Raw genomic sequence first — 20,172 nt, 5'->3', positions numbered from 1 at the left:
GGGGGAGGGATGGAGCCAAGAGCTGGACAGGTGATTGGCAAAGGGGATATGAGAGGATCATGGGACAGGAGGTCCGGGGAGAAAGACAAGGGGGGGGAACCTAGAGGATGGGCAAGGGGTATAGTCAGAGGGACAGAGGGAGAAAAAGGAGAGTGAGAGAAAGAATGTGTGTATAAAAATAAATGGATGGGGTACGAGGGGGAGGTGGGGCATTAGCAGAAGTTAGAGAAGTCGATGTTCATCCCACCTCCCCCTCCTACCCCATCCGTTATTTAGTTATATACACACATTCTTTCTCTCTCTCTTCTTTTTCTCCCTCTGTCCCTCTGACTATACCCCTTGCCCATCCTCTGGGTTCCCCCCCCCTTGTGTCTTTCTCCCGTCGTATCCCCTTTGCCAATCACCTGTCCAGCTCTTGGCTCCATCCCTCCCCCTCCTGTCTTCTCCTATCATTTTGGATCTCCCCCTCCCCCTCCCACTTTCAAATCTCTTACTAACTCTTCCTTCAGTTAGTCCTGACCAAGGGTCTCGGCCTAAAACGTCGACTGCACCTCTTCCTAGAGATGCTGCCTGGCCTGCTGCGTTCACCAGCAACTTTGATGTGTGTTGCCTGAATTTCCAGCATCTGCAGAATTCCTGTTGTTTTAGTTCATAAGAAAATGTTTTTGTTTTATTCGTGCTCCTTCTTCCACACATCTTGCTTCTGTTGATTTTCCCTTTGCTTTATGATTTATCCAGGCAGTTTACACTTGATTAATTGCACCAAAATAAGATACAAATGTACTAATTGGACCTGTTCTAGAAAGATGAAATTATGTGAAAGAAAATCCACAAATAAAACTGAGCTGAACAGTACCTGACCAGAATCGGTATTTTTAGATTTTGTTTGGTTTACATGTTCCTCTGGCACTGTTGTCAAACTTCCGTGATGGGTCATCCACAAGTCTCAGTGACTCGGGAGCAAGTGTCGGGAAAATAATTGGTTACCACTGATGTCGACTGAGAAGGCTCTGATGAAACAATGGTGTAACATTTACATTCTGCATCTGGGTGACAGATTTTGGCCAAAATTTCCAATCCTCTTAGGGTAAACCCCAAAGGAATTTGGGTGCTTGGTGGGAAAGAAGTTGTAATAAAAAAAACAATACTAGATTTTCAACTTTGTTGAGCTCAGATTGCTCATTTTGGAGTTGGGTGTGCTATTCTGAGTTCCTGACCAAATAGCGGCATCAGTTCTTCTATTGTGTCTCAAGGTCCAAGAGACATTCAAACCAAAATAAGTTAGCTTGCCCATAAATGTCCAGCAAGTTTCTGGTATCCGGACGTGTTGCAAAATCTCTAAACTTCTGTGGTGTTTTTTTCGTTGATCTGGGCCAGCAATTGCTGAGAAGGCCAAATTGCATTCAATTTTTCTTACACATTCATTATTGGATTTTAAGGCCAACATCACCTGGTCAGTGGGCAATGAGCTGCTTCCACTCCTGAATCACTTTTCAGTCAGGCTTCGTTATAATATTCAAGGCCAATGTTAATCATCCTCCTTGCAAGTTGAGAAATCTCGTGGATTGCATGGAGGTTGAGCAGGGTATAACATTATCAGGGATAGGACTGAGCTGGGAACTCAAGAATCCATAGTTACTTAATTTTAACCTAATTTAGGAACTGCACTGTGGGTTGAAAATAGATGTGGATGCCATCTGATGTTAAAACTAGATTACTTTAGCACCCTTCATTTACCTTTGTGTGTGAACCTACCATTTACAAGTGGGAGTACTGGTTGCTTGAATCGAGATCATCTTGAAATTTATTGGACAAGCCACAGACAAAAGTATTCATGGATTCCTGTGAACAATTTTCATGATTTCTCCTTTCACATTTGAATACAGAATACTATGCAAATGAAAATTGGCCTTCTTTTTAAGCAGGTTGCTCTGTTAATGCTAACTGTTGGAACTTCGGAGAGAAATTTAATTCAAAGGTGCCGATGAACAACCATCATTAAACATAAGCAATATCTGAGCATATTATTTAGTGGAAGGAGTAGTAGATATGGATAAAGTGCCCTGATCTTGCAACTGAAACAGTTGCTTACCCAGTTTTCTTCTGGAGAGAAATTGAGGAACTTTTTCCCCTAAGTTTTCTCCTATTTGCATCCTTTATATAATGAAAGCCGTTCACCAGACTTATGTCTGAAGTACTACCTGCGTTTGTATGCTTATTCCTGTTCAAATCACACAGGCTGGCAGATTGATACTCTGAAGTTTTCATGCTATCTTGTTTTTCAATATCTTTCTGAAGGGAAGTTGTGTTTCCTCTCATAAATTCAGTAGATTTGACTCTCTGTTCCTTCGTCGATGAATTGGACCGAAAAGGCTGAGAGAGTTTTTTTGTTACCTCCTGACTCACTTCTTCTTTAGTCACCATTGCCCCAGAGATCATTGCATCTCCATCACCACTCCCAGCAAGAAACTCTGCCCGTGGGTTCAAGTGACTTACTAGATTATCAGGAATCCTGCACAATCTATGACTACAATTTGAATATAGGCCTTGGCATACACAGGGAACCCTGGAGTGATATGCAAGCTCCAATTTATCACCACTACTCTGACAACTTCTGTATCCTGGTGGCACAATCAGAGGATAATCAGGGTAAGTTTCCAGAAGCTTTTGTTTAGCCGAGGTGGTCATCTGGAGTTCCAAAATGATGCGTTCGGCCAGAAGCTGAGGGATCCATACCGCTGTTCCAGGAGGAACCTTATCTGTTTTGCCATTCCAGAAACTCACAACCAACCCTTCACTGCCATCATCATGATCTGAAAAAATTAAAATACTGTATTATTTTCCATTTTTTTCTACAGCAAACTTCCCTTCAAACCTGCAACAAGATAACAACATGTTTACAGTATTTTTCCTGCCTTTATTCTTAGTCTTAATGTTGTTTGTCTATGCTGTATAATTTTGATAGAAAATGACAGAAAATAAAAGACAGTGCTAAGTGGCTTTGAGAATAACTGGCTATTCTCAAGGCCAAAGTTACAATGATGTGTACAGTTTTGTGTATAGTAGGTGATTAAATATACAGCACACAGTTTCTGTAGCTGAAATATGGCGTGTACATCATTTCAAAGCTCAGTTCTGGTGGCAATTTTATCTGCTGTTTACTTGCTGAAACCTATAATATTTTGCCTATTATATGTACTGAACATAAGATTTCAAGATTAGAAGTACTAGGAATAATGGAAATTGACTGATTGATGACAGTGACAAAGTGTCACTGGTAGGTCCAGAAATGTAGAAATGGCTACAATACAGTCCATCAAAGAAGCATGCCATCTTCATAACGACCTCTAGGTGTCATCCAAGTGAGTGCACACACATTTTCCTGAAGTTCACAATACTGTACATAGTGTGCTGTAATACATAGTACAGGCAGTATGGTGGCATAGCAGTTAGCGTAATGTGATTACAGTGCCAGCGACCCAGGTTGGTGAAGAGTTTGTACATTCTCCATGTGAGTGTGTGGGTTTCCTCCAGTACCGTGCAAAAGTCTTGGGTACATGAAAAAGGATCTAGTGCCTTCCCAGCGTATATGATGAATAAACTTCTCAGGCTTACAGCTGGTACAGGTATCAATTTTAACCAATGTTTCAATGACAAACTCTGCCACCTTCAGCAGGGATGATGCCTGAGCATGTCTAGTCCGGTGGTATTTAAACCCCTGTCGTCCTTCCCTCCTGATTGGATGAGGACTAACCAATCAGGAGTCCACTGTGCTACTTTGTTTGCAATCGAATTCCACTCACACGGACTTGTACCACAACAATAACAGCCACCATCAATGCAAAGCAGTTCTTGCTATTTTGATTAACCATGTGAAAACTATTTCGGACCCGGAGAGGCTCCACAAGGAAATAAGACAATTACGCACAACAACCTTACAGAATGGCTAAAAGGTGACGGAAATCAAAAAGGCCAACAGAAAAACCAGGAACCCTATCAACAAGGAGAAACCCGTCGCTACCGCCTGTCTTCTCTATATTTCCACGATTTCTGGATGGATCACCAGGATCCTGAAGAAATACCAGATTAGTACCATCCACAAACCTGAAAGGAAGCTCAAATCACAGCTTAGGAGGGTCAAAGATGACCTGGGACTCAGGCCGGCATTTACAGGATTCTGTGTAAATGTGGAGCAGCACATATCAGCCAGACGGGGCACATGGTGGGAACCCGCATCAAGGAGCACAGGAGGTGTATCCATTTGGGTTACCCAGAGAGATCAGAAGCAAGATATTGCATTCCATTCACAATGGCCACAGGATTGACTTTGACAGCACAAAACTACTGTACCGTGCCAATGGCTGTTGGGACCACCTGGTAAAGGAAGCCATTGAAATAAAACTAGAGGAAAATAATTTTAATAAAGACTAAGGTCTCACTCAAAGTAAGAACTGGAATTCGATTGTAAACAAGGTGGCACAGCGGAAACATGAATGGATGAGGGCTAACCAATCAGAAGGGGCTGACAACAGGCATCATATGTAGCACCAGACTAAATGTGCCTAGGCATCATTCCTGATGAAGGTGGCAGAGTTTGTCATCGAAATATCAGTTAAAATCAATACCTGTACCCAGCTGGAAGCCTGAGAAGTATTTATTCATCTTTGGTACATGTAAAAAAATTCTGTGAAGATACTTTCAAAATAACAAAATGAAAAGTTTCTAATTTCAAACTTTTCATAGTCTGACTAATTTTCCCCTGGATCAATAAAGTATGACTATGACTATGAAATAGTTACTATAAAGAGCAGTAAACCATAAAAAACTAAATCAAATCAATATTTGTTATCAAGTCAAGTCAAGTCACTTTTTATTGCCATTTCAACCATAACTGCTGGTACAGAACATAGTAAAAATGAGACAATGTTTTCCAGGACCATGATGCTACATGAAACAATACAAAAACTACACTGAACTACATAAGAAAAAACACAAAAACTACACTAGACTACAAACCTATCCAGGACTGCATAAAGTGCACAAAGCAGTGCAGGCACTACAATAATAATAAATATTAAACAAGACAGTAGGCACAGTAGAGGGTATAGAAGATTGGTGTCAAGCCAGGCTCTGGGTATTGAGGATTCTGATGGCTTGGGGTTAGAAACTGTTACATAGTCTGGTCGTGACAGCCTGAATGCTTCAGTGCCTTTTTCCAGATGGCAGGAGGGAGAAGAGTTTATATGAGGGGTGTGTGGGGTCCTTCATAATGCTGTTTGCTTTGCGGTTGCAGTGTGTGGTGTAAATGTCTGTGATGGTGGGAAGAGAGACCCCGATGATCTTCTCAGCTGACCTCACTATCTGCTGCAGGGTCTTGCGATCCGAGATGGTACAATTTCCGAACCAGGCCGTGATGCAGCTGCTCAGGATGCTCTCGATACAACCTCTGTAGAATGTGGTGAGGATGGCGGGGTGGGAGATGGACTTTTCTCAGCCTTCGCAGAAAGTAGAGACGCTGCTTGGCTTTCTTTGCTATGGAGCTGGTGTTGAGGGACCAGGTGAGATTCTCCACCAGGTGAACACCAAGAAATTTGGTGCTCGTAACGATCTCTACGGAGAACATTATGACCACTCTTTAAAACTGCATCAATTCTCTTAGGTACACTGTTGTGCAGTTTTTTAAGAAAATCGGCTGGTAGCTTGTTCCAAGCATTTGGGAGAACTGCAAGACACACAAAATGCTGGAGGAACTCAGCAGGCCAGAGAGCATCTATGGAAAAGAGTACAGTCAGTGTTTTGGGCCAAAACCCTTCAGCAGGAGAATTTACCACAGTTCTTCTGCAGACTTTGGCTGTCTTGCTTGCTTCTGTCTCTCCAGGTAATCCCCGACAGCTTCGATGATGTTGAGATTAGGGCTCTGTGGAGTCCATACCATCTGATACCATATAAAAAATCTAGGATGCCTAAAACTTTTGCACAGTACTGTAAATGAACTGCTCACTGATTTTCTAGACAAATCAATATACTCCTTCTAAAACAATTTATAATGCACACTGGTGCGTCATCAAATGTGACACCCCAGTAATAAGCACATTGCTAAAGCAAGGCACACAATGCATTTATAGAAGTTTGCAAAATAGAGCTGGGATTTCTATTTGGATGGTACTTCTCCTATCCTCACAATTCTAACAAGTCTTTTCTATCAAGTGCAAGAAATCACCACAAGGTACCGAGGTTGCAAATTTATAGGCCTTAATTGGAATAGTGAACTGGGAGGCAATCAGATAGTGAGAAGAAGATCGCTGAAGGACTTACTCAGAGCCAACACTAATGTGGTGGGTTCTCTCTTTCATTCTGGTGGAATTTGCAATGCCTGGATGGTGATATCTTAACTTGGAAGTTTCTTATTTTGCACTAGTGCAACTTGCTTTGAAATAATGCTAGTATCAATAGATCACACATCAGGAACATGTTTCATACATATTGCTCAATTTTGATTAAGTTTAATACCTAAATTTAATCCTCGTTCCTCTCTGCCTTCTAACACTGTTCCTGGGCCATACCGTTCCATGTCAGGTTCCCATGGTGCCAAAACTCTGCATCCAGGTCCAATGCCATGCCTTTTCGCATCTTCATAATGCATTATATCAAAATGTGCAGTTGCCTTCAGCCTACTTTGTGCCTTTAGTTTTTTCTTCTTATTTTTATCAAATTCTACCAAAAATCGACCTGGGCATCTCTAAACAAAACAACAGATCATATGTCATTAAACATATTTTTATGTGCCTCATTCTGCACTTAAAACGGGTAAGCTTTATTAGTAGCTATTATAGAAAATCACTTCTTCATCACATGCAAATATGCAGGAGTTCAATGCATTCAAAGAATTGAATGCATGTCCCAAAATTCGTTTCAATTTATGGCATCAGTACTGAAAGAAAAGCAACGTGTCCCATTGCAGCTGGCCTCATTTGAATCAGGGACCTGTGTTTTGGCATGTGGAATAAATGGGGTTGAAGATGAGGCATTAAACTAAATAATCAGAATGGGGTGGGCCAAGAGGATTGGGTAAGAATTGTCAAGGACAAATTTAGAAAGATAAAAACAAGGACAAGGTAACAGTGTGGTCTAGTGAAATGAGTTAAGATGAGCAGAGACTGTTGAGAAACGGCAGCAAGCAACATGAATATACATCCAATTAGAGGCAGAGAAAGGAAAGAGTCATCGCTGATAGAGCACTTTATTGAATGTTCACGTACTTCCTAACAATTACTGGCACAAGCAGAAATAATTGTGATGGTTTAATAGCTAGCATCATAGTTTAAAGAAGTAACCAGTATTGGGAATTAAATATTCCAAGATACTTTTAATAAGGATAGAGAAAACAGAGGAGGAGGAGCAGTAATTCACAATTGAACACAACTGGATCACTGTATTGTATATAAATATAAATCTCTGGAACATGGTGCAGTTTCAGAATTGTGGAAAATGATCTATGTGTGACAGATGTTCCCAAACATAAATCCACTGTACCTCTATTTCATTGCCAAGTCTTCCCAGATAGTAATATCCATCATTCTCTCTTCGAGCCAGAACACGAACTCCCCTTATCAGCTCTCCAGCATAGGAATTAATTAAATCTCCTTTTGACTTAACCTTATTGCTATCAGGATGCAATGTACACCAGCTACATAAAAGAGAGTCATTTTATTCACACAGTTTCAGGATACAAATCTGAAAACCAAACTTAAGCTCTGATTAACAGCATTTATGAGAACTTACAAATGTAATTGAATTTGATTGATATTATTCACTGGTGTGGTACAATTTGTCCTGTATTACTATTTCTAGTCCAAGGTTAATTTGTCGGGGTAGGTTGGAATTTAGTTTGCCCTCAGGATGCTCTCCAGCACAGGTATATTTTTCTCAGTCAGGGCTTATTAAGCATACAGTGTTGACTGCATATATACTTTCTGCCACAAGGATGGACTTTTCTAAATTAAATGACAGAATTCTACTGTTCCTGAAAGGCTTCACCTTAACTTAGGGCCTTAAACAACTATGTAGGTGGGACTCGTGGAGAGAGAGACAGAGAGAGAGAGGAAACATCAATGCCATTTACTATGGCTACCTTCCATATAATATCATCATAAGCAATGAGAACAAAGACAGAAAGAAATGTAATCCTCTTGGCAACTTAGTCTTCTTCCCCATTCATTTGCATTAACTGGATAGATTACTTTTAATGGATGGATATAGATTTATCAGCAACACTGACATTTTGGCTTTTCAGATATCACAAAATTACCTGAGTTGAGAGTTAGAGGACAAAAGTTTAGGGGTAACATGAGGGGGAACTTCTTTACTCAGAGAGTGGTAGCTGTGTGGAACGAGCTTCCAGCAGAAGTAGTTGAGGCAGGTTCGATGTTGTCGTTTAGAGTTAAATTGGATAGATATATGGACAGGAAAGCAATGGAGGGTTATGGGTTGAGTGCAGGTCGGTGGGACTAGGTGAGAGTAAGAGTTCGGCACGGACTAGAAGGGCCGAGATGGCCTGTTTTCCATGCTGTAATTGTTATATGGTTATATAACTGATGCAAAATGCAACATCGAGGGGGTTGGGGTTTTTTGAGGGTTTTGTTGTTTTCCAAATCTGTTAGCTTTTGTGTGAGTGAGGGGGTTTGGGGTTTGGGGTCTGGGGTTTAATGTTTCAGCGGCTGGGTGATCTGTTAGCTTTTGTGTGAGTGAGGGGGTTGGGGGTTTGGGGTCTGGGGTTTAATGTTTCAGCTGCCGTTTTCCAGGTGAGCGATCTGTTAGCTTTTGTGTGGGTGAGGGGTTAGGGGTTAGGGGTTTGGGGTCTGGGGTTCAATGTTCCAGCGGCCGTTTTCCGTTTGAGACTGGGATAAGCTGTAAAAGAAGATAGTACAGCACTTCCAAAGTAAATATATAATTAATTAATCTACATAGTAAAATTGTTTGCTAAAATTTATTTTAGTACGTGGAAGAGGTTCAAAGGTTTTTAATTGTCAAAAGTATGCTGCTCCCTGTACTTAAATTACCACCTTTATTGTCAAATCGCTCCATGACCTCAACCCTCCTCCAGTTTTAGATCGCTTTCCTCCAGCTCCTTAACTCTTATGAAATTTTGATTTGTTCTTTTCATTGACAATGGTTATATTTCCAGCTATCTAGGCATATGCTCTGAAATTTCCTCCCTGGATCTCTCCCCTGTCTACTTCTCCCTCCTTCCTAAGATACTCTTTAAAATGTATCGCTTTGACCAAACTTCCGGTCACCCATCCTAATAACTCCTCAGGATATTTAGCATGCCACAAAGAGTTCATCAATGTCAATAGAAATCCACATTATTCTGCCATTGGCACTGATTAGAACTCAAAGCTGAAATATTGCACATTAATTAAGTAGACTATAAATATTATATTGATGTCCTTATACCATACCTGAAAGGCACAACAATATGTGGTAGTCCAGTTAGATCAAAGTTGTCTCTATTCAGTACTGGTGTCTCTGAACAATGTAGTCCCAAGAGATCAAAGGAGTGAAGTTCAGAGACTGGGATTAGCTGCAAAAGAAGACAGTACAGCACTTCCAAAGTAAATATGTAATTAATCAGTGTACATAGTAAAATTGTTTGCTAAAATTTATCTTAATACGTGGAAAAGGTTCAAAGGTTCATCTTATTGTCAAAAGTATGCATGTACAATTAAACTTTGATGTTCGTCTTCTCAAGGTAGCCATGGGTGTTGTTGAAAGAAAAGACATCAACCCCACCCTCCCCACACGAAAAGAAAAAAGAAACAAAACTCACAAACCCAAACCCCACCCCATCCCTCTTACAGGTACTTGGAAAACAGCCACTGGAGCATCAAACCCCAGACCCCAGACCCCCAACCCCGTCACTCACACAAAAATTAACAGATCGCCCACCCAGAAAACGACCGCTGGAACATCAAACCCCAGACCCCCAACCCCCTCACTCACACAAAAACTAACAGATCGCCCACCCGGAAAACGACCACTGGAACATCAAACCCCAGACCCCAGACCCCCAACCCCCTCACTCACACAAAAACTAACAGATCGCCCACCCGGAAAACGACCACTGGAACATCAAACCCCAGACCCCAGACCCCCAACCCCATCACTCACACAAAAACTAACAGATCGCCCACCCAGAAAATGGCCGCTGGAACATTGAACCCCAGACCCCCAACCCCGTCACTCACACAAAAACTAACAGATCGCCCACCCGGAAAACGACCACTGGAACATCAAACCCCAGACCCCCAACCCCCCTCACTCACACAAAAACTAACAGATCGCCCATTTGGAAAACGGCCGCTGGAACATTGAACCCCAGACCCCCAACCCCGTCACTCACACAAAAACTAACAGATCACCCACCTGGAAAACGACCACTGGAACATCAAACCCCAGACCCCCAACCCCCTCACTCACACAAAAACTAACAGATCGCCCACCCGGAAAGCGACCACTGGAACATCAAACCCCAGACCCCCAACCCCCTCACTCACACAAAAACTAACAGATCACCCATTTGGAAAACGGCTGCTGAAACATTGAACCCCAGACCCCCTCGCTTGCAAAAAAGAACAGCAACAATAGCATTAAACCCCCAACCCCCCCCACACACAAAATCTAATGGGTCGTCCACAGAGAAAAACCAAGAAAATCAGAGCCCAAGTCCCCAACCCCCCTCTCACACACAAAATCTAATGGATTGTCCACAGAGAAAAACCAAGAAAATCAGAGCCCAAGTCCCCAACCCCTCCTCACACACAAAATCTAATGGATCGTCCACAGAGAAAAACCAATAACATCAGAACCCAAATCCCCAACCCCTCCTCACACAAAAACTAACATATCACCCACCCAGAACCCCAACCCACCAATCATAAAACAGTATTAAAGCACAATGTGTTTTAGGACAGCATGCAGTGCCTGCTGAGAGCCATGTCTAAGCAGTGTGGACTCTGGTGACTGTGGGGATGATTTCATTATAAAGATATATTTGCTTAATTTAGTTTTGCTTTGTTACCTGCCAGGTCAGATTCAGTCAAGTGACTGAGTACTTCTAATAAGTAGGAATATAAACTATAGGTTCTGCAAAGATGTTTGGCACAGCTGTAGTGTCCATGAAGTGTAGTTCTCCGAATAGTAGATTTTGATGAGACAATGGTAGTAATGCAGCTTAATATTTAATAAACTACATGAATATATTTGTTTTCAATCTTGACTTCTGATGCTATCTGTGTGAGATCTCCAAGTTTTCTCTGTGACTGTGAGTCTCCTCCAGGTGTTTTGATTTCCTCTTTTGCACATAATCCCGAATATAGATGGGCGGTAGGAGAATCAAGGGGAAAAGTATTTATTTATATGTTGCAAATGAGAAGACTTTTTATTTTTCAAAAGCAGTTGTCAGAGGAGTGAGAATTTCTAGAACTTAATTACAATTTGAAGGGAAGTATTGAATAAAGATATTTATTCAAGTAGGACGTTTGATAATTCGAAAAGAAGGACGATGGCAAGTAATTCTACAGACTTATAAATTTAGTGCTCCTAAATGGTTGTGCTGCATGGCTGGTGTGGGCTTTCTACTGAAAACTTCAGAAGGTTCAAGTAAACGTGCTGCCAGAACCAGAGGGTGCTTGGGGCTGAAGGTGTGGGTGAAGGAGAGGTCAGCTTCAATGGACTGCAGTTGGGTCTGTGTTTAAGATAGAGATCAGAGTATCCAGGGATGATCAAGCTTATAAAGTGGCTTAATTGGTTAGGTGGGAAGAGGAGGATGTGATATCAGTGGGTTTGTGTAGCTTTGGCAGGGAGAGGTGGTGGGGAAGGAGGATGCAGCTATTATAATACTGGAATGTTTCCCCAGTATAATAAGATGGACTTTTGCATCGCAATTTACTTCATTATAATCTTGCACCGTAGTATTTACCTGCACTGTGCTTTCTCAATGGCTGTTATATTTTATTCAGCATTCTGTTATTGTTTCACCTCGTTCTGCCTCAAAGCACTGTGTAATTGGTTTGGTTTGTATGAACAATAGGCATCTCAGTACAAGCAACAATAATAAATTCACAATTCCCAATTCCAGTTGTCAAGCTTCAAGAGATAGCTAGAGTTGGGAGGCTGGCATGAATAGGAGGTGGGTTTGATACTGTGGTGGAGGATGGGGTGTAAAGGATACGTCCCAGTCAGCTGCAGCATAATGAAAATCTAATTATGGTGAGTGTCCAAAGATCAGTGATCCTAAGATAACATGGTGTAATTTCTTGGGTAATACACTGAAAACTGCAAGTTAACAATGCAAAGTAAAACTTCTGCGAGAGAGTTTCTGGTAAACTTCACAGAGTGATGTGAAATGACCTTAATGACAGATCATAGAATTTTACCTCACAATTAGTACATTTCAATCGTGTGTTATAGAGCTCCATTCAATCTAATTTCTAAATTTATGCTTGTTAACACTTTTTCAATCATACCCCCTTATCATAAAGCAATTATTGTCGGACTGATCTGCTGCAGACTGTTAAAAATGCGCCTTGAAATCTCAAACCTGGAAGAATCTGTAAGTACAAATAGCTGATGTTGTAATGTAAATTTATTGAAACCCACTTGTTCTACTGCTCCATGTCGTTTGCAGACCATTGCAGCTTGAAGTGAAGCACCTGTCAGCCATGCTATCTGTTCCAAGAGTTGGTTAACCTCTATCGTGCTGCACTTTTCCATTGTGCAAAGAGTGTGTACCGGTCGTCCTCTTGCTGCGCATCTCAATACAGTGTAGATTTTGTGAGGGTTGATGTCGAGTTTTCCATCAGTCATCAGGTAAACAGCATCAGTGCTGGGATCATCTAAAGCAACAGCTAACGCATGCTGCATGTTTCTACCAGTTCTACATTCCAGAGATCTGATCCACGGGATAGTTTTCTCTACCTTTTGAAGTGTACAATCAATCAAATTGTCACAATATTTTTTAACCTAGGGAAAAAGTAGACAAATGAATACGCAATTAGTGACTCATCAGGATTGCAAGAAACCATAAATGTTGAGCTCAGGGTACAATAGATGTTTTGTATCTGATGGGCACAACCTATTGTGTGGGATTATATGAGGATGCAGGTAACTGCTGTGGAATAAGTGAAAGACGCACTTAACTCAACAAACTAGTTTGTGTGGTTTCACAGGGATTTACCCATATTTTGGAGAGGCAGCAGTGAAGGTGGTCTGACTCTTCTAGGCACGGTAATGATGGATGGTTAGGTCCCTCTCCTAATCAACATACTGTACATTACTAACAACCGCAGAAAAGTACCCGCTGCTCAATTAGCACCTCTTTCTTTACTACCCCAATAATCTAATGCTTTCTCAGAAAATTATTTTAGGTTGAATTGTGAGCACCCTTGACCTACAAACTAGATACATCTCAATTTAAACCCCAAGTTCAATGCAGTACATGCTCTATGTCCTCAAAACACTGCCAAGGAGGGTCACAGGAAATGGTTCTTAAATAAAATTGTTTGTTACCAACAAGCTGGAGAGCATATTAATAGAGCAATAGGAAGCGTGAAGTTCAGGTACAAGGGCCTTAAAGTGATAGAGGTTTAGAGCACAGAAACAGATCTTTAGTCTACTGAGTCCATATCAAGCACCTACTTTTGCTCTAATTTTGTCATATCTATTTCATTCTCACGAACTCCCATCAACTTACCCCTAGATTCTACTACTCACTACATACTGTTTCCATCCAGGGGGTCAGTGTGGACATGGTGGAGGATTACAAATACCTGGGGATACAAATTGACAATAAACTGGACTGGTCAAAGAACACTGAGGCTGTCTACAAGAAGGGTCAGAGCCGTCTCTATTTCCTGAGGAGACTGAGGTCCTTTAACATCTGCTGGACGATGCTGAGGATGTTCTACGAGTCTGTGGTGACCAGTGCTATCATGTTTGCTGTTGTGTGCTGGGGCAGCAGGCTGAGGGTAGCAGACACCAACAGAATCAACAAACTCATCCGTAAGGCCAGTGATGTTGTGAGGATGGAACTGGACTCTCTCACAGTGGTGTCTGAAAACAGGATGCTGTCTAAGTTGCATGCCATCTTGGTCAATGTTTCCCATCCACTACATAATGTACTGGGTGGGCACAGGAGTACATTCAGCCAGAGACTCATTCCACCGAGATGCAACACAGAGCATCATGGGAAGTCATTCCTGCCTGTGGCCATCAAACTTTACAACTCCTCCCTTGGAGAGTCAGACACCCTGAGCTAATAGGCTGGTCCTGGACTTATTTCATAATTCACTGGCATAATTTACATACTACTATTTAACTATTTATGGTTCTATTACTATTTAACTATTTATGGTTCTATTACTATTTATTATCTATGGTGCAACTGTAATGAAAACCAGTTTCCCCCGGGATCAATAAAGTATGACTATGACTGTGACTATGACTATACTAGGGGCATTTTACAGGGGCCAACTAACCTCTCAGTCCATACAGTTTTGGGGTGTGGGAGCAAACCAGAGCACCCAGAGGAAATATGCAAACACGGTCACAGGGAGAGTAAGTTCACCTGGAGAGCACTGGAGGCCAGGATCAAAGCCAGGTTGCTGGAGCTCTGTCAACATGCCCCATGCCAGTGACAATAAACCTGATTCTGATTCTGAGCAGCTCATCCGGCAAAGTTGTCAGCACAAGGAAATAATGGTTACTCAAGGACCAAAGATGATGCCCAGTAGTAGCCACAACTTTAACCTGTGTCCAGAGCAAAGGTGTTATATCTTACTTTAAGGAATTCCTGTGGTTTTTTAGTGAGTGTTGGCTTGGCTAGCGAGCACCTGAGAATGCTGGCCAAGGCATGCATGGCATTTTCATCACACGTGATTGAATGGTTATTGTATTGATGAAGTGCTAAAACAGCAGAATCCCACAGTCAGAAGGCAAGGTCAATATTCTCTCAGGGCAATCAAGGGTCACAGATATGTACAATATTGTGCAAAAGTCCTCGGCACATATATATTGCAGGAATGCCTACGACTTTTGCACGGTACTATAGTAATTTTATGTATTTCACTATACTTCTGCAGCAAAAAAACACATTTTTTGGCATATGTGAGTGATGATAAACCTGATTCTGATATGGGTCTCTACTGTGGATTGTGTGGGAAGGCGACAGGAAGAGGGGATTCATGGTTGGGAAAAGGGGAAAGGAAAGAGGAGGAAGTGGGAAGCACCAGAGAAATATTCTGTAATGATCATAAACTAATTGTTTGGGATTAAATAGCCTTGCCTGGTGTCTCAGGGTTGGGTGTGTCTAAACCCGCACCACCTCTCCTTCCCCCACCCCACCCCTGCAACTCATCTGCCACCTGTCCCACACCCCTTCATGGCATTCCACCCTTGCTATTCCCAATATCTTTTGCTCTCACCAGATTTACAAATTCGCTCTCCACTCCATAACAACAAATATATAACTGTGCAAAAGTCTTAGGCACCCTAGCTATATATACCAATGTATGTGCGTAAGACTATTGCACAGTACTGTATGTCATAAATGATATCCTAGACCTATGGTAACCTTGAGCTATGCTAAAGATCAAAACCTATGACAAAAGATGAAATAAAACTGGAGACTTTGAAGAAAGTTTAATCAATTAGGAAATAAATTAACAATGGTGATGTCATGATTATATTCTGTAGCAATGGCTAAGTAAGTAAATGCTTGGCCAGAGAAACAATGCTGGATGAGACAACTAAAACTCTTGGGAAATTAGGACCAGTTCTGGAGTAGGATAGTGGTAATGCTTCTTCTAAAAGCTGAAATATTTGTCTCTCAAGAATTTTGATCATTTGAACATTCATTTAGAAAAATGTTTTCATTTAAAGATAAAAACAAAATGCTATGGAAGATGAAGTGGCAGAAAAAGCCAGTGAGATTGGAAGTGAAAAGGTACAGTGGAAAGGTTATAACCATATAACCATATAACAATTACAGCATGGAAACAGGCCATCTTGGCCCTTCTAGTCCATGCCGAACTCTTACTCTCACCTAGTCCCACCGACCTGCACTCAACCCATAACCCTCCTTTCCTTTCCTGTCCATATAGCTGTCCAGTTTAACTTTAAACGACAACATCGAACCTGCCTCAACCACTTCTGCTGGAAGCTCGTTCCACACAGCTACCACTCTCTGAGTAAGAAGTTCCCCCTCATGTTACCCCTAAACTTTTGCCCTTTAACTCTCAACTCATGTCCCCTTGTTTGAATCCCCCCCCACTCTCAATGGAAAAAGCCTATCCATGTCAACTCTATCTATCCCTCTCATAATTTTAAATACCTCTATCAAGTCCCCTCAACCTTCTATGTTCCAAAGAATAAAGACCCAAATTGTTCAACCTTTCTCTGTAACTTAGGTGATGAAACCCAGGTAACATTCTAGTAAACCTTCTCTGTACTCTCTCTATTTTGTTGACATCTTTCCTATAATTTGGTGACCAAAACTGTACGCAATACTCCAAATTTGGCCTCACCAATGCTTTGTACAATTTCAACATTACATCCCAACTCCTATACTCAATGCTCTGATTTATAAAGGCCAGCATACCAAAAGCTTTTTTCACCACCCTATCCACATGAGATTCCACCTTCAGGGAACTATGCACTACTTATAATTTGATATGACTACTTATAAATCTGCAATCCAAGTAGAAAAGCCTCTGGACCTTAATGACAAGTAGTTAAGAATGTAAATTTTAAACAACATTGGGGCAACTTAGAATTGAGCTAGAGTACAAAAGTGTCAGTAAAGAACTGACCTTGCCAGAAAATGCAATGATGTTGAATTTGCAATCAGTCATTGCATAGGCCCGTGCAAACAAAATCTCAATCAGGTGGTACTTCATTGCGTCCAGCATAGTTTGCATGCTCATAGATGTGTCCAGAACAAAGGTTATATTCTTTTCTTTGATACCTTTAAGCAGAATCGTAGAACTCCCTGTACAGAATAAAAATGGTTGGACCGGCATAACAATTCTCTGAAATGAAAACATAGAATGAAATTTATACCACCAGTTCAGCTTCCTCTTACGTACCTAGATCTCAGAAATCAACATAGCCCTAGCTTGACTTCTGAAGGAACATTCATCTCTAATATGTTCTGTCCAATGGGAAAATTATGCTTCCAAAGTATTGTAACACCAATCTATATCCTCCAGAATAATTTAAGGTACCAGATCAATACATATCTGGTATATCCAAACTGACTCAGCGAACAATAATTTTACACAATATCACATTCTACAATCTTGTTTACATTTCTTTTTCTCCAGCTAAACTTCAAGGATACGAATAACGTGACAATGAGTTTTACCTTAATGAATGATGATAAAGGACACAGGTGTTTCTTGCCTACACGATAGGTACTTATGTTTGAGTTTATGTACGTGTGCATGTGTGCCAAGTCTGTGTAGGAGAGCTTAGTCTTCAGTCATTTTGGACCTCCTGCCATCGTACCACAGCCCCATTCTGTCAAGCCCAACTGGCAGCTGCTATTTAAAAAGCAACCCACATCAAAATACATGAGTCATCCTCAAACCCAAGAGGCTGACTGAAAAGGAGAGCTGTAAAAGTCATGGATACATGACTACATTCATGAGTCACTTGGCCAGGGCACTGTTTAGTGTGGTGTTACATAAAGCAATCTAGCCAAATCCTACAATAGGTTGGATTAGTTGACCCTGTTTAAGGTACAGCAAAAGACTTTAACGATCTAGGCTGAGAAAGAGAAATGTTAGCTAGCATTCACTAACCTGATCCATGTCCAAAGACTGCTGCCGTATAATCATAAGATTTGGAGAAGACTGGATTCAGCTGCACATCACCACTATGGTCTTTTAGCTAACTGACACATACAATCCACACCCTAATATTAAGAATGGCCATGTCGCCGGAACTTCTCACTGCTCAGTAAGATTCACATCTGAAATAAGAAAAATGGATGTTAATGATGGTAAAGGCATATACAGTATATCACCGTAGAGATCTCAGAAAAAGAGCCATCCAGCAAGAATTAAAGTTGCTGCACAATTTATTTTGAAGTTGCCAGTATTTATACTCCAGAGAATAAGCCTGCATCTGCAATAGATAAAAGCATTCAGTAAAGGTTGTTTTGAGGCAGCTTTATTTCAAGTACTGCTGTAACTTGTTGACTTGTATAAAGAATGACCAGCATTTATAGCCTGCATCTGTTGGGCAGAAGCAAGCTTCAAGTAAATTATGCAAGGAATATTTTATATACATTATAAAATAAAGAATACAAATTTTTCCTTCATTCATATATATAAAACCTCCCCATTAGAGACATTGAATAAAATTCTACATCAAAGAAGGATACACAACAGGTTAAAATAATATTTCTGCCTATTAATATCTGATTGCTTCTTACCTTTCATATATCTTCTCAATCCACTTTTCTGCTTGTAGCTATATGTCCAACTCAAACTCCATTAGAAGTATTAGCTTGTAGAAATACTTAGCTCATCAATATCTCTAAAGCTTATACTAGGCCTTATCTCTTGTTACATTGGAATTTCTCTCAATCCACCACTCTGCAGGTATACTGTATCTCCTCTTTGCCGCCTTCATTGTTCATTTCTTTAGCACATTTGTTCCTAACGGCATCTAAAACTTTCCATATGTATTATTTATTAATCCTTGTACTATTCATACATTTCTTGTCACAAACATCTTACAATTATTGCGCACAGCTATTTCAAAATACCTTGAGTATTTGTCTGTCAATAATTTCCCAACTTATTTTGAGGTTGTCTACTGTTGTTTGTAATTCCATATTTTTATCTCCACTTTGATTTCTAGATGTTAATCTCAGAATCTCTGTGTATCTGTGCCCTTCTGTCTCTCGTGGTTTCTATGTTCAAGACTGTCTAGTGAGTCTGTGTTTCTCTTGTTACCTGGGAGACCACAAACACAAACAAAGAGTATGCCAGTCTCTCATTACAGAAGTAGATTCAAGTTATTTTTTTCTACCCGTATTTTATGATTCTGCAACTAGATATTCAGCCTGCTATCTGTACTGGCAACACCAACGGAGGTGGGAAGTTTTATTTAAATCAAAATGAACTGTTTTCAGTGACTGAATCAAAAAAATGAATGAAACTGTTAACGTATCTCATGATTTCAACAGTGTGACGTTAGGATCTTACTTCATTGAATGTTATGCAGGCACAGCATTCACACAAGACAATCTCTATCAATCAGCATTTATCCATAACTTTTAGTGATCGACCCCACTATCACTCAGTTAGCAAATCTGCATGCTTTAGACATGTATTTCACAGCTGACACACGCATTCACATCAGCCAAAACGTATTAATGAGAGACTTACTATCTTTAACTTTCAGAGCAAGGTGGTGCACAGGCAGGGACAGAAGCTGGTCACTAAATAGATGCACGTGCACTTCCTTACCTGCTCGGACCGCCCACGGGCAAGGCTGTGTACAGCAATTGGAGAAAATAACTGAAACCTCAGTCTTAATCCTCCTTTGCACATCCATGATTTCCTATTTGAAAAAGGAGTTACATCAGGTTCCATGCAATTAATAGTCCGACTCTTTACAATAGTAGCAAAACACACAAAATGCTGGAGGAACTCAGCAGGCCAGGTAGCATTTATGAAAAGAATAAACAGTCGATGGTTCAGGCCAAGATGTTTCATCAGGACTGGAGAAAAAAAAACTGAGGCCAGGGTAAGAAGGTGGGGAGAGGGGAGGAAGAGGTACAAGGTGGTAGGTGAAACCGAGAGGGGTGAAGTAAAGGGCTGGGAAGTCAATTGCTGAAGGGCTAGAGAAGGGGGAATCTGTTAGAGGACAGAAGGCCATGGAAGAAAGGGAAGGGGGAGGAGCACCAGAGGGAGGTGATGGGCAGGTAAGGAGATGAGGTGAATGTGAATGGAAAAGAGGGGGGAGAAATTACCGGAAATTCGAGAAATTGATTTTCATGTCATCAGATTGGAGGCTACCCGGATGGAATATAAGGTGTCGCTCCTCCAACCTGAATGTGGCCTCTTCGCGATAGTGGAGGAAGCCATGGACTAACATGTC

General features: G+C 41.1%; 1 protein-coding gene across 6 annotated transcripts; it reads right to left on the bottom strand.

Moving 5' to 3' along the window:
* Positions 1 to 573: 573 nt before the first annotated feature.
* LOC140203348 (von Willebrand factor A domain-containing protein 3A-like) lies at positions 574 to 19,516 on the bottom strand. Of its 6 annotated transcripts, XM_072269384.1 has the most exons (9): positions 18,833 to 18,988; positions 18,497 to 18,738; positions 17,862 to 18,031; positions 16,869 to 17,087; positions 12,661 to 13,023; positions 9,462 to 9,583; positions 7,534 to 7,687; positions 6,511 to 6,739; positions 574 to 2,813 (listed from the first exon to the last, which is right to left on the bottom strand). In XM_072269384.1, exons 3-9 carry the CDS (start codon positions 17,895 to 17,897, stop codon positions 2,089 to 2,091), a joined length of 1,848 nt encoding a protein of 615 aa, XP_072125485.1. In that variant the 5' UTR covers positions 17,898 to 18,031; positions 18,497 to 18,738; positions 18,833 to 18,988; the 3' UTR covers positions 574 to 2,088. The 6 variants fall into 6 exon arrangements, with proteins under 6 accessions (XP_072125485.1, XP_072125486.1, XP_072125483.1 ...); XM_072269385.1 differs by lacking the exons at positions 18,497 to 18,738; positions 18,833 to 18,988 and adding an exon at positions 19,458 to 19,516; XM_072269382.1 differs by having other exon boundaries at positions 18,497 to 18,988.
* Positions 19,517 to 20,172: the final 656 nt, after the last annotated feature.

Source organism: Mobula birostris, chromosome 9 (assembly GCF_030028105.1).
Source record: "Mobula birostris isolate sMobBir1 chromosome 9, sMobBir1.hap1, whole genome shotgun sequence".
Lineage (NCBI taxonomy): Eukaryota > Metazoa > Chordata > Chondrichthyes > Myliobatiformes > Myliobatidae > Mobula > Mobula birostris.
This window is presented reverse-complemented; position numbering and strand designations above follow the sequence as displayed.